The sequence below is a fragment of the Rhincodon typus genome, chromosome 37 (genome assembly GCF_021869965.1).
Source record: "Rhincodon typus isolate 14 chromosome 37, sRhiTyp1.1, whole genome shotgun sequence".
Classification (NCBI taxonomy): domain Eukaryota; kingdom Metazoa; phylum Chordata; class Chondrichthyes; order Orectolobiformes; family Rhincodontidae; genus Rhincodon; species Rhincodon typus.
In genome coordinates, this window is record NC_063368.1 from 16,681,950 (window position 1) to 16,693,529 (window position 11,580).

An 11,580-nucleotide genomic window follows, 5' to 3' on the forward strand; every position below is an offset into this window, starting at 1 on the left:
CCCACCCCCTCTCCCCACACTGTGCCACTTCACCCTTGTCTGCCACCCTCGCCTGCTTTTGCCACTTCCTCACTCCTTTTCACCACCTATTTCACCAAACCTCGCCTCCACCACTTCCTGCACTTCACCCTTCCCTCCCATCGCCTATCCCCCTTCTCACCCCTCCACCCTCCCACTCTAACAACTCCTCCCTCCCTCATTCACGAGCCCTCTATGAAAGGTGGTAAAGCAAACTCCCCACTCCTGTTCCATTTCTTGCTGTCAGGGTTCGTATCAGGCAGTTTATCTGCTATGCCCTGATTTGAATTTGCAGAACAGACCTGACTGGGCCAAATGACCTGTTGAAGCTGGTGAAAGGGATCAGATTTGTTTATTATGAGATCAATGGTGACAAAGTGGGGTAGTACTAATGTGGGTTCAGCACAGTTTCAAGAAAGAACAGATGCATTCTGTTTGATATCCTGGAAATATATACTCTTCAACTAACATCTCTTTCTAAAAAAAAACAAAAACAGAACTCTGCAGAAGGATTACTTGACCCGAAACATTAACTCTGATTTCTCTCCACAGATGCTGGCAGACGTGCTGAGCTTTTCCAGCAATTTCTGTTTTTGTTTCTGGTTTACAACATCCGCATTTCTTTTGGCTTTTACTTTCTTAAAAAAAAGTTAACATGGTAATGGCCAAAATCTCTGGGAGCTTGCTGTGTGCATATTGGGACCTTTGTTTCATACAGTAGGTTATTAGCTGTAAAAGTGCTACAGGATATTACGGAAGGTTCTGTTTTCTCCCATTCCTTGTGTTTGACTAATGTCTCCTGCCACTTGGCTGAGGTACTGACAGTCCACTGGCATCGTCGCAGCAGATGGCTGTGTGAGAGCAGTGGTTTTTATCTCTGAGAGTTTCCTGGTTAATTGTATTGACTTTTTCTCACTGGATTTCCTCAGCTCAGTGAATCACCATGAATGCCATATTTGGGAGGAGGAAGACCCCGGAGGAAATGCTCCGGCAAAACCAGCGAGCTCTGAATCGAGCCATGAGGGAGCTGGACCGGGAGAAGATGAAGCTGGAACAGCAGGAGAAGAAAATCATCGCAGACATCAAGAAAATGGCAAAACAAGGACAGATGGTATGTGTGCAAAGAGGAATTCTTGTGGAGGGTCGATTTTGATTATGGAAATATAAGTTTGCTTTGTGGTGATCTGTATTGTTATGTGAACATGTCTTGGTAATCACTTAATTTAAAAAAAAATCATAAGATGTGGGTGTTGCTGCCTTCTTGAACCACTGCAAGCCATATGCTGTCAGTACCTCCACGGTACCATTCCAGGACTCTAACCCAGCAACACTGAAGGAATCGCGATATATTTCCAAGTCTGGATGAGGAGTTGTTTGAAGAGGAACTTGTAGGGGCTGGTATTCTCATGTATCTGCTGCCCTAGTCCTTCTGGAAGGAGATGGTCATGGGTTTGGAAAATGCTGTAGTACTTGATGTTAATCCTGTGGGATTATACAAAAAGTGTCTGTCATGGGGAATCTTCCCTCCTGATGACGCTGGTTATGCTAAAAATTTGCTGTTTATTTAGGGGAAGAGAACTGATTCGCAATTGGATAGAGTGCTGTTCTTTGCCCCCTTTAGAAGTTGTAAGTAGTTTAAGTTTGTGAATTTAATGCTGCATTTTTCTTTTTACTCTTTGATGTGATCTGGGTATTGCTGGCCAGGCCATCATTTGTTGTCCAATTGTCAACAGTCCTTGAACTGAGTGGTTTGCCATTCAGAGAGCTGTTAAGGCCCCGCTAATTGCTGTGGTCTGTTGCACACAGGTCAGTGGACATTAGTGAGCCAGGTGGCAACAATTGATAGTTGTTATCCCGTAAACTGTGGCAGGGATGTCTGAGACTATGTGGATCTAGGACACAGGTAATTGTTATTTGCTGAAAGGATCATTTGGGGAGGACTTTAATGTGTGTATATATTCAAGAAGCAAGTAACCAGTGGAGAAGTTGGTGGTGTGAGACTTGGAATAGAACTCTAACGAGTAAAGTTAGTGGAATTTAGGCCACAGTCAGATCGAGACCGAAGCATTGTGTGAATTATTACAGGAGCCGTAATGATGATGCGCAAGATTTGTACACTACAGAAAACTTATAAGGCTGGGGTCCCTTTACCTGGTGACCTTTGAGAGTCTGAAAGGGTCTGAGGCCCTCGGAGTAAAATAATCATCAAAAAAAATTCCATGTCAAGAGAAGCATCTTTCCACAGAGAGCAGAACGTGGAAGTCACTACCACAGGCAGTAAAAGTGAGGTGGATGGCAGAGATGCATTTAAGGGGAAGCTGGGTAAGGTCACGAGGGTGAAAGGAGTATAAAGATATGTGAATAGATTGAGGAAAAAGTAGGTTGGAGGAGGGCTGAAATGGAGCACCAACACCAGCACAGACCCATTGGGCTGAAAGGCCTGTCCCGGTGCAGTTTAAACCTGTTTGCCTCCTTTGTTACTATGAGTCATTCGAGACTTTGCTCAATGGGTGTTTCTTTTTACCAACCACTAGGATGCAGTTAAAATAATGGCGAAAGACTTGGTGCGAACGCGACGCTACGTGAAGAAATTCATCATGATGAAGGCGAACATCCAAGCTGTGTCCCTGAAGATTCAGACGTTAAAGTCCAACAACACCATGGCTCAGGCCATGAAGGGTGTCTCCAAGGCCATGGCCACCATGAATCAGCAGGTGAGGTGGCCACCTGTACTTTTCTATACTGCTGCAGTGGGCAGCATTGCATATATGTTCAGTTTTCACCACTGTTGTGTTATATAGAAGCGAATTTGCCATGCTCCGTGCTGAAAATTTGGCGATTTTGAGCTGGTAATTATTGTACACCATTCGTTTCTCACAGAAAAGAAGTTCCCTTGGAGGACCGTGAATGTTGTGGAAATTGTGGGCTGACTAAAATGATAGGCAGATGCTGGGTTGGGGCAGAAAGGGAAAGGAGAGAGAGAGAGAGATGCAGGGAGGGAAGGAGGTGTAGACATAGTACTGGAATGTTTAGATTTGTGTTTTCATAAACCCTTGAGTTGCAATGTGTTCATGGGATCGGATTGTTGTTGGCTAGGCTGGCCTTTCTTGTTCATTATGAATTTTCTAAAGGACAGTTAAGAGTCAACTATGTTGCTGTGGGTCTGGAGTCACATGTAGACCAGACTAGATAGTAACGGTAGATTTCCATCCCTAAAGGGCATGTGTGAACCAGATGAGTTCTTAATGACAGTCAAACATAGCTACCTCGTTTTGTTTTCCAGTATGTTTTTATTCCATTCACATTTCACAGTCTGCCATGGTGGGAATGAACCCATGTCCACAGACTGTTGAAATAAAAGCAAAATACTGCGAATGCTGGAAAACTGACATTAAAAACAAAGTGATGGAGTAACTCAGCAGATCTGGCAGTGACTGTGGAGAGAGAAACAGAGATAGCATTTCAAGTACTGTTCCAAAGAGGAGTCATTGGACTCAGTGTTCACTCTGTTTCTCTAAGGCACAGCTGCTGCTGAGTTTCCTCTCTTTAGTTTGATTTCCCTGGGATTCTGGATTACGAGGCCAGTGACGTTCACTGTGGGCCAGTGATGTTCACTCAGACATGAATTACATGGATGCAAACGATTGAAATGTCTTGCCTGGAATGAGTGCTGAAAAATGCTGGAAGTAAAGATTTACCAGCATTTGTGAACAGAAAAGCTGGGTTAAGGCAGTGTTTCCCAAACCTTAGATAACAAGGTGTAGAGCTGGATGAACACAGCAGGCCAAGCAGCATCAGAGGAGCAGGAAGGCTGACGTTTCGGGCCTAGACCTGTGTTCATCCAGCTCTACACCTTGTTATCTCAGATTCTCCAGCATCTGCAGTTCCTACTATCTCTGAGACAATTCTTTCCCAAACCTTTGCCACCATGACCCAATTCGATGCCCGAAGATTTTCATGATCCCTCAACGAGAGCAGTGGAGATGGGTGCTCTGCGATAGGCCAGATCTGTCTACAAGTGGAGGTGTGCACTCAGTCAGAGCTTCGTGGTGATGGTCATTCTGCTTCGGAACTTGCAACCCCAAAATTTCAACACTTGGTTTCCTGACCCCCCCTTTGGGAAACCCTGGGTTAATGACTGAAATGAAAACTCCACATCAGATGCATCCAAGTTATTCAATTATTTTCTCTGTGTGGATGCTGCGGGGAAGATGGCCTAGTGGTAGTATCACTAGACTATTGATCCCGAGACCCAGGTAAAGTTCTGGGAACTTGAGTTCAAATCCCACCATGGCAAATGGTGGAATTTGAATTCAATTTTTTAAAAAAAAGGGATGTGACTCTTGTATGTATTGTTGTATTGATCTCAGTCACTTTGGATTAAATTCAAATCCTGCAGACACTATAAATCTGAAGCTAAACATGAAAAAGTTGAAAACGAAACCTTAGCAGGTGATTGGGAGCAATTCTGCTTGGAAATGTATTGATCTGAAACATTAAGAACCAGGACCAGCAGTAGGTAATTCGGTCCTCGAACCTGCTCCACCATTTATTACGATTGTGGCTTATCACACCTCGGCCTCAACTCTTTCCTGCCTATTCTCCATAACCATTGTTAATTAAAAATCTCTATCTTCACCCTTAAACTTACATAGCCTGCCAGAGTCCACTGCAGTGTAGTGAATTCCACAGATTCACAACCCTTTGAGAGAATTAATCAATCAGCTGTGCCTCAGCCTAAAACTATGACCCTCGTTCCAGGTTTTCCCACGTGAGGAAGCATCCTGTCTACGTCTACTTTGCCAATCCCTTTTAGCATCTTATATTCTTCAAGCACTGTCTCCCTCCATGTGGCTGCCTGACCAGCTGAGTTATAGCATCATAGTCATGCAGCATGGAAACAGACCCTTCCGTCCAACCAGTCCATAATCCCAAACTAAACTAGTCCCATTTGCCTGCTCCTGGCTCATATCCCTCCAAACCTTTCTTAATCATGTACTTTTCTAAGTGTTTTTTAAACATTGTAACCATACCTGTATCCCTTGGGAAGTTCATTCCACATGCAAACCACCCTCTATGTAAAAGAAAAACTGCCTCTTGTGCTTTTATTAAATCACTCTCGTCTTGCCTTAAAAATATGCCCCTTGGTCTTGAACTCCCCTGCCCTAGAGAAAAGACACCTACCATTAACCCTATCTATTCTCGGCCTCCTACGCTCCAGTGAAAAATGTGTTTTATCATCAAAAAGCTCGCCTGTCTTTTCAGTATCCAGTACGTTCAGCTTTTTTGCTTTGAGTGAAAGGTCAGGTGCTGCAATTGTGACTGTATCTTAAACCTTAAAAGTTTTTATTTTACTGTGAGGGGCTTTTCCGACAGTGCGTAGTCTAAACTGTGTCACCAAATATTTTGACTGAATGAGAGGGGTGTTGGGTACCTGGGTGCTTTGTCACTTGCAGCTACTGAGCTTTATCACTCGTTTTGCAGTTGAAACTGCCTCAGATTCAGAAGATCATGATGGAGTTTGAGAAGCAGTCAGAAATTATGGACATGAAAGAGGAAATGATGAATGATGCTATCGATGATGCCATGGGCGATGAAGACGATGAGGAAGAGAGGTTGGTGAAGGGTGTCTCAGGGGAATGAGGTCTGGAAAGTTAGGAACAGACCATTCAGCCCCTTGAGCCTATTCCAGCATTCACATTTCTGCTTTGAGTGTTTGGTGGGAGTTGTGTGTGTGTGAGAGACCACTCACCAACTGTGCCAGAATCCTGGAGCTATTGGGATTTGAACAATCTGGTTAAAGGGTTTAAGGTGATTCAAGGATTTGATACGCTAGGTGGGGAGAAAACATTTCCTCTGGTGTGTGGGTCTAGACCAAAGGGGAAACGCCTTAAGGTTTGAGCCAAGCTGATGTCAGGAAGTAGTGCTTCAAGCTGAGGGGATTGGAAATCCAGACTTCATGAAGTGTTGTCAGGTGTTAGATGTGATCATTTCCCCCCGACTCTCCTCTCTCTTTCTAGGAACAGAAAGCCAAACCCCAATCTTGAACTAATGACCTTCAGCCCCTCATTGGCTGACCTGTTTCTGGTTAATATGAAGAGAATATAGCAGTGTTTCTTTTGTTGGGCAGTGGACTGATTTCTGTTTTGCCTTTACAGCGATGCCATTGTCTCTCAAGTGCTAGATGAACTTGGTTTGAACCTGACTGACGAACTGTCCAGTAAGTATCTTAATAATCAGCAACAGAGATTGTGTTTTTCACATGTTGCTCGATAACACATTGGTGTAGCGTTATCGAGACAGCTTGTCTCGCAAGTGAACCGTTTCTGAGAAGATGCTGGTTTCCTGTGTTTGTGTGTTAAAGGATGTCACTGACAGAGTCATTGAGATTGTCTGAATCTCTGTGCATCATTTACTGACAGTAATACAGCAGTCTTGAAGGAGCAAATAACGTTTGCTCAGAGTTCCAGTGTGTCACTGGGTCTTTGAGGAGGAAAAGCTTGTATTTGCAGAACACTGTTCCTGGTCTTTGGATACCCCAAAGCCTTTTACGGTCAATGAAGTACATTTTTAAGGGTAACTCGCTGTTTTGACAGAAGAAATACAACAGTCAGTTTGTGCACAGCAAGCTTCCAGAAATGGATAGTTCATTTGATACTGGTGGAGAGCTACCAGGGAGAACTGCCCTTCTCAGAATAATTGTGCGTTCTTTTATATCCTCCTGAGGGGCCATTTGGCACCTCTGACAGCACAGCGCGTTCTCAGTATGTGCATTAATAGTATCAGCCTGAACTGTAGGCACAGCTGTCTGGAGGGTATCCTAAGCCCCACGAACTTCTGACGTCTCAGATGAGTGTATTATCTAACAAGTTGCCTGTGCTTTGACCTACCTCAATTCTTCAAATTTTAATCCTTGTCTTCATATCCCTCTGTAGTCTCATTCTTCCTTTTCTCTGTACTGTTCCTCCAGCCTCTCACTGTGGAGACATCTATACTTCTCTAATTCTTGCCTTTGTAAGCTTTAACATTGACAGCTCTGTCCTCAGCTGCCTGGGCCTTAAACCCCAGAATTCCCTCCTTGAATTCCCCTCCACTTTTCTTCCTTCCTTTAAAACCTTCCTTAAAACCTGCCACTTGAACAAGGTTTTGGTTATCTGCCCTTATCTTTCCTTACGTGTCTGTTAAGTATATTATTTTATATGACGATGGAACCACAGGCCAGCTGTAGCTCAGTGGGTAGCACTTTCGCCTCCCAACCACAAGGTTCAATCCTGGATTCAAGGCCCACTCCCAGGCTTTGAGCGCACAAAACAAAGGCTGTCACTCCAGTGCAGTACTGAGGGAGCTCTGTACTGTTAGGGGCGCTGTTTTGTGCAATTTAGCATGGCCGATCCACCTAGCCTACACTTCTTTGGACTGTGGGAGGAAACTGAAGCACCCAGGGAGAACTCGCGCAGAGATAATGGAGAGAATGTGCAAACTTCTCACAGACAGTTACCTGAGGCTGGAATGGAACCTGGGTCCTTGGCGCTGTGAGGCACCAGTGCTAACTATGTGGCCACCATGTCACTCCAAAATTGTCACTTCATTATTACTGCAGGGCTTGAACTGATCACCTTCAATCTGTCTCCATTCTTTACTGACCATTCATAGAATCCCTACAGTGCAGGAAGAGGCTATTCGGTCCAATTGAGTGCACTGACCCTCTGAAAAGCATCTGACCTAGATGCAGCACCCCCCCATCATATCCCTGTAACCCTCGAAGTTGAAGCCATTCTTGGTATGTTGATTGACTTGTCTAGAGCTTCTCGGAGGGAACGTGGTCTCCTGTCTGATTGCTCTGTCTCTCTAATAGCTTGCTTTGTAATTGCTCGCTCGCTCGCTCTCCCCACCCCCCCCCCCCCCCCAACAACCTGCCCCTCCATAACCCTTGTTTACCTTCTCCATGAATAAATGTAAAGATGCAGCTTCCGGGGAAAAGAATTCCTTAACCCTCTGAGAGAAGCATTCTCCTCAACTCCGTCTTAAAAAGGGGTCCGTTAGGGGAAATGTAGACGTTAGTCTGCGATGCAGGTACGAGTGGAGCAGAGGCAGAATGCGCTGCCAGTGAATTGCCTGGCTGGGCTCTCTACCCTGTTGTGTTTTCGAGGCACTGTGTGAATAAAGTCAACTCGGATGCGCCAAATGTGTTATGTCAGATCTCTCATTCTCCTGTTGTTCACTGACAGACCTTCCGAGCACTGGAGCGTCACTCAGTGTTGCTGCTGGGAAAAAAGCAGAGCCTGTGGTCCTGGAAGATGCAGACGCCGACTTGGAGAAACGGCTTAAAAACCTCCGTAAAGACTGAGGGAGTTGATGATTTTTCCTTTTCTTTGTGTTCATATTTTAAACTGGGGGTTGGGGTAGGAGGAATATTACCCACTCTATATAGAGAAATAGTGATTTAGTTATCTTTTTCATTTTGTTTTATGGAATGATTACCGAACTGTGCAGCTGGATTCTGCAGGATCTCCTCTACGCTGTGCCCGTGTCTGATAGCACAGAGTGGCAATGCTACTAACATAGCGAGCAAAACCCAGGCTGGTGATACAGGGCAACCTGCTGTTAAACGCAGTTAAGATCTTGTTTGCAAGCACTTTTTTTCTTCTTCTTCCTGCCCTCCTTTGTATTGTCTGTTGATGGCCCTCTGCCACTTGGGCGTTGATAACCACCAAATTGGCAGAGCATAAGGTTCTGACCTTTAACCCCACACAAGCCTTTTGCCCTAAGGGAGTATTTAAACTGGCACTGGAGGTAAATCAGAAGATAACATAATTGTGTACGTACATGGGATTGTCTTTAATTTTATTTGAGGCATGGCGCCACGATGTCCCTATCGGGAAGGGAATCTGATTCCCATGATGTTTTGCCAGGCCCTGTGGAAATGGCAAAGCTCCAGTGACTTACTGACAAACCGTGGGCTGCTTCACATCGCACTGATAAACCTTCTCGTCCATGGTGTAGATTTGGAGTTCCTGTTCTGCCCATGTGCTTCTAACGCCACAGTGAACCCTGAACCTCTGCTACTGCCGCCTGTGCCACAGAGCCTTCTCTCTTGAAGGTGGCGTTACCTGTCGAGGTGTGGTGAATCCAGGAGTACAGCTCCTACCAGCCGTAGCTTGATCAAATTGCTGGGCAGCAGTTGGGCACTCTTCCTCTCCCCCCCACCAACTACCCCCATACAATTTTTAAAAATGTTTATTTCTTAAGATTTGTATAAAGGTGTGTGCAGTAAGCCCAGAGCATGATTGTAGTCTGGTGCCGATCTGTCCATTGCTGTGCATCAGGTTGTTACTATTAGAGTTTATAGTGGGATGCACCAATGTAAACGTGTCACAGTAATTATATCCTCCTGTAATAGTGCCACCTTTGGTCAGATACAGTAGTTGCAGTATGACAGGTGGCGATTTCCAATGTTGGACTTGACATGGGAGTATTGACCATATAAATGGCAGGGTGGAATATTTGTCTTTGACTTTGGCCTGAATTATGCCTCTCTATCCTGGTCGAATTATGCCTCTCTATCCTGGTCGAATTATGCCCCGTTCTTAAACTGCACTTTCACCCATTTGGTTGTAACATCACAGCGGCTTGACTGGTATTGAATGGAAGAATGTCATGCCAAACCACCTGCAAGAATGATTTCCTTTCTTCATAATCGGTCAGCTGTGCAATTAGATCAGAGTGTCTGAGCTTGACTGTCTGTGAAATGCCGCCTTGTCATTATGCTAGAGCTGGGACTTCCTCTGTCTGTTGTTCAATACAACCACTGCCCCATCCCATGAGTGCTTGCTGTGAAAATTTGGGGGCCCCTACTCTCCACAGCAGAGAGACTGGCCTGAGCTCCCTGGAGTATGGGACTGCAGCAAATGCATTGCACCTTTTTATTATTGACTGACCAACTGAACAGGGTGTAATCCGAAGGAGTTGTTGCTGTCTGTGGCTAGTGTCAAGGAGTTGACTGGTCTCCTGGACACTTCCCTGAATCACCTCACCATACTGTGGAGTGCATTCTGTATTCCATTTGCCCTTTATACTTTTAAACCCTGCAAAAGCAGGTGGCATGAATGGGTTTCAGAGTAGCTAGTCCAGACTGTATGCTGTTTCAATGGGCAATATAACCTGCAGGCAGTGGTGTTGGGGAGGAAATATGCCATTTGGCTTCAGCTTTACCCTCAGTAAATTGACATTGAACTGAACCAGTTTAGGGGAAAGGTTGCTTGTCATGCCCCAGGACCCATAAAGCATTGGATGACCTCCCCTCTACACCTGCACAAGGCGTCAATTATAGCTGTATTTTAAGAGCTTGGACTGTAAAGTATTAATGGTTGATTGAGTGAATGAGAGCAGTACAATGCCACGCTCCCCTTCAGGTTGTACAGTAGAGTACCTAGGAGAGAGTTATGGGGCAAGGAGGCACTGTAGGAAGTCTGTAGCCAGTCACTGAAGCACATAGCCAATCCCTCAAATCTCAGCTAATGTGAAGAGGACAGTTACGTGCTGATGGGCCTCATACACTGAGTTGATTGTAATGTGTGGGAGTGCAACTGCTTCTAGTTATAACCCTGCATTTCTGTTTTAATAATGAAACCTCGCAAGATGCCTTCTGTGTAAACGGCTGCTATGATGCACTTTTTGTAAAACTCCATGTACTGTTAATAGTGCCAGTCGATATGACTGTATTATATTCACCTTTATCAGGAGCTGGAAGATGGGGCAAAGTGCACTACATTACTTTTCTTGCAGGGTGCTTTTCTACTGGGGAAGTTTTCTTTTTGTTTGTCTATGCACAATCCTATTTTTCTTTTGGTCACAATAAATTATGCAGTGTTTAGTCATTTCTGAAATTTTACCGAATCTCTCTTTGGATGTTACTCGTTTGAAATTATAATTAGGACCCAGAAAGTCCACTCTGCCACTGAAGAGGGCAGAATGAGAAATAGCATGGGAAGTGTAGGGCTCTGGGGAGTGATAGAGAACAAAGTGATCTATGGGTACAGGTTCATACTACTTGAAAGTGGGGCCACATGCAAGACAGGGTGGTGAGGAAGGCTTTCAGTTTGCTAGCTTTCATTGGTCAGAGCATTGAGTATTGGAGTTGGGGCATTTTGTTGCACCTGTACAAGACGTTGGTGAGGCCACATGTGGAATACTGCGTGCAGTTCTAGACGCCCTACCTTAAAAAGGATATTATTAAACTAGAAAGAGCGCAGAAAAGATTTACTAGGATACTACCTGGACTGGAAAGTCTAAGTTATAAGGAGAGGCTGGATAGGCTTTTTTTCCCTGGACCGTAGGAGACCGAGGGGTGACCTTATCGAGTTCTATTAAATCATGAAAGGCATAGATAAGGTAGATGGACATCAGCTTTTCTCCATGGTAGGGAAATCTAAAACTAGAGGGCGTAGGTTTATGGTGAGAAGGGAGAGATACAAAAGGGTCCAGAGAGGCAAATTTTTTTTTCACACAGAGGGTGGTGAGTGTCTGGAATGGGCTACCAGAGGTAATCGTGGAGGTGCCTAC

General features: G+C 44.8%; 1 protein-coding gene across 1 annotated transcript in view; it reads left to right on the forward strand.

Annotated features, from left to right (window-relative positions):
* The window catches only part of chmp2a (charged multivesicular body protein 2A), a 16,138-nt gene extending 5,243 nt beyond the window's left edge, over window positions 1-10,895 (forward strand). Inside the window, exons 2-6 of the mRNA XM_020519666.2 lie at window positions 948-1,129; window positions 2,553-2,732; window positions 5,503-5,633; window positions 6,177-6,238; window positions 8,247-10,895. Of these exons, the coding sequence (XP_020375255.1) occupies window positions 962-1,129; window positions 2,553-2,732; window positions 5,503-5,633; window positions 6,177-6,238; window positions 8,247-8,365 (660 nt within the window). The 5' untranslated portion in view covers window positions 948-961 and the 3' untranslated portion in view covers window positions 8,366-10,895. The remainder of the gene's footprint in view (window positions 1-947; window positions 1,130-2,552; window positions 2,733-5,502; window positions 5,634-6,176; window positions 6,239-8,246) is intronic.
* Window positions 10,896-11,580: the final 685 nt, after the last annotated feature.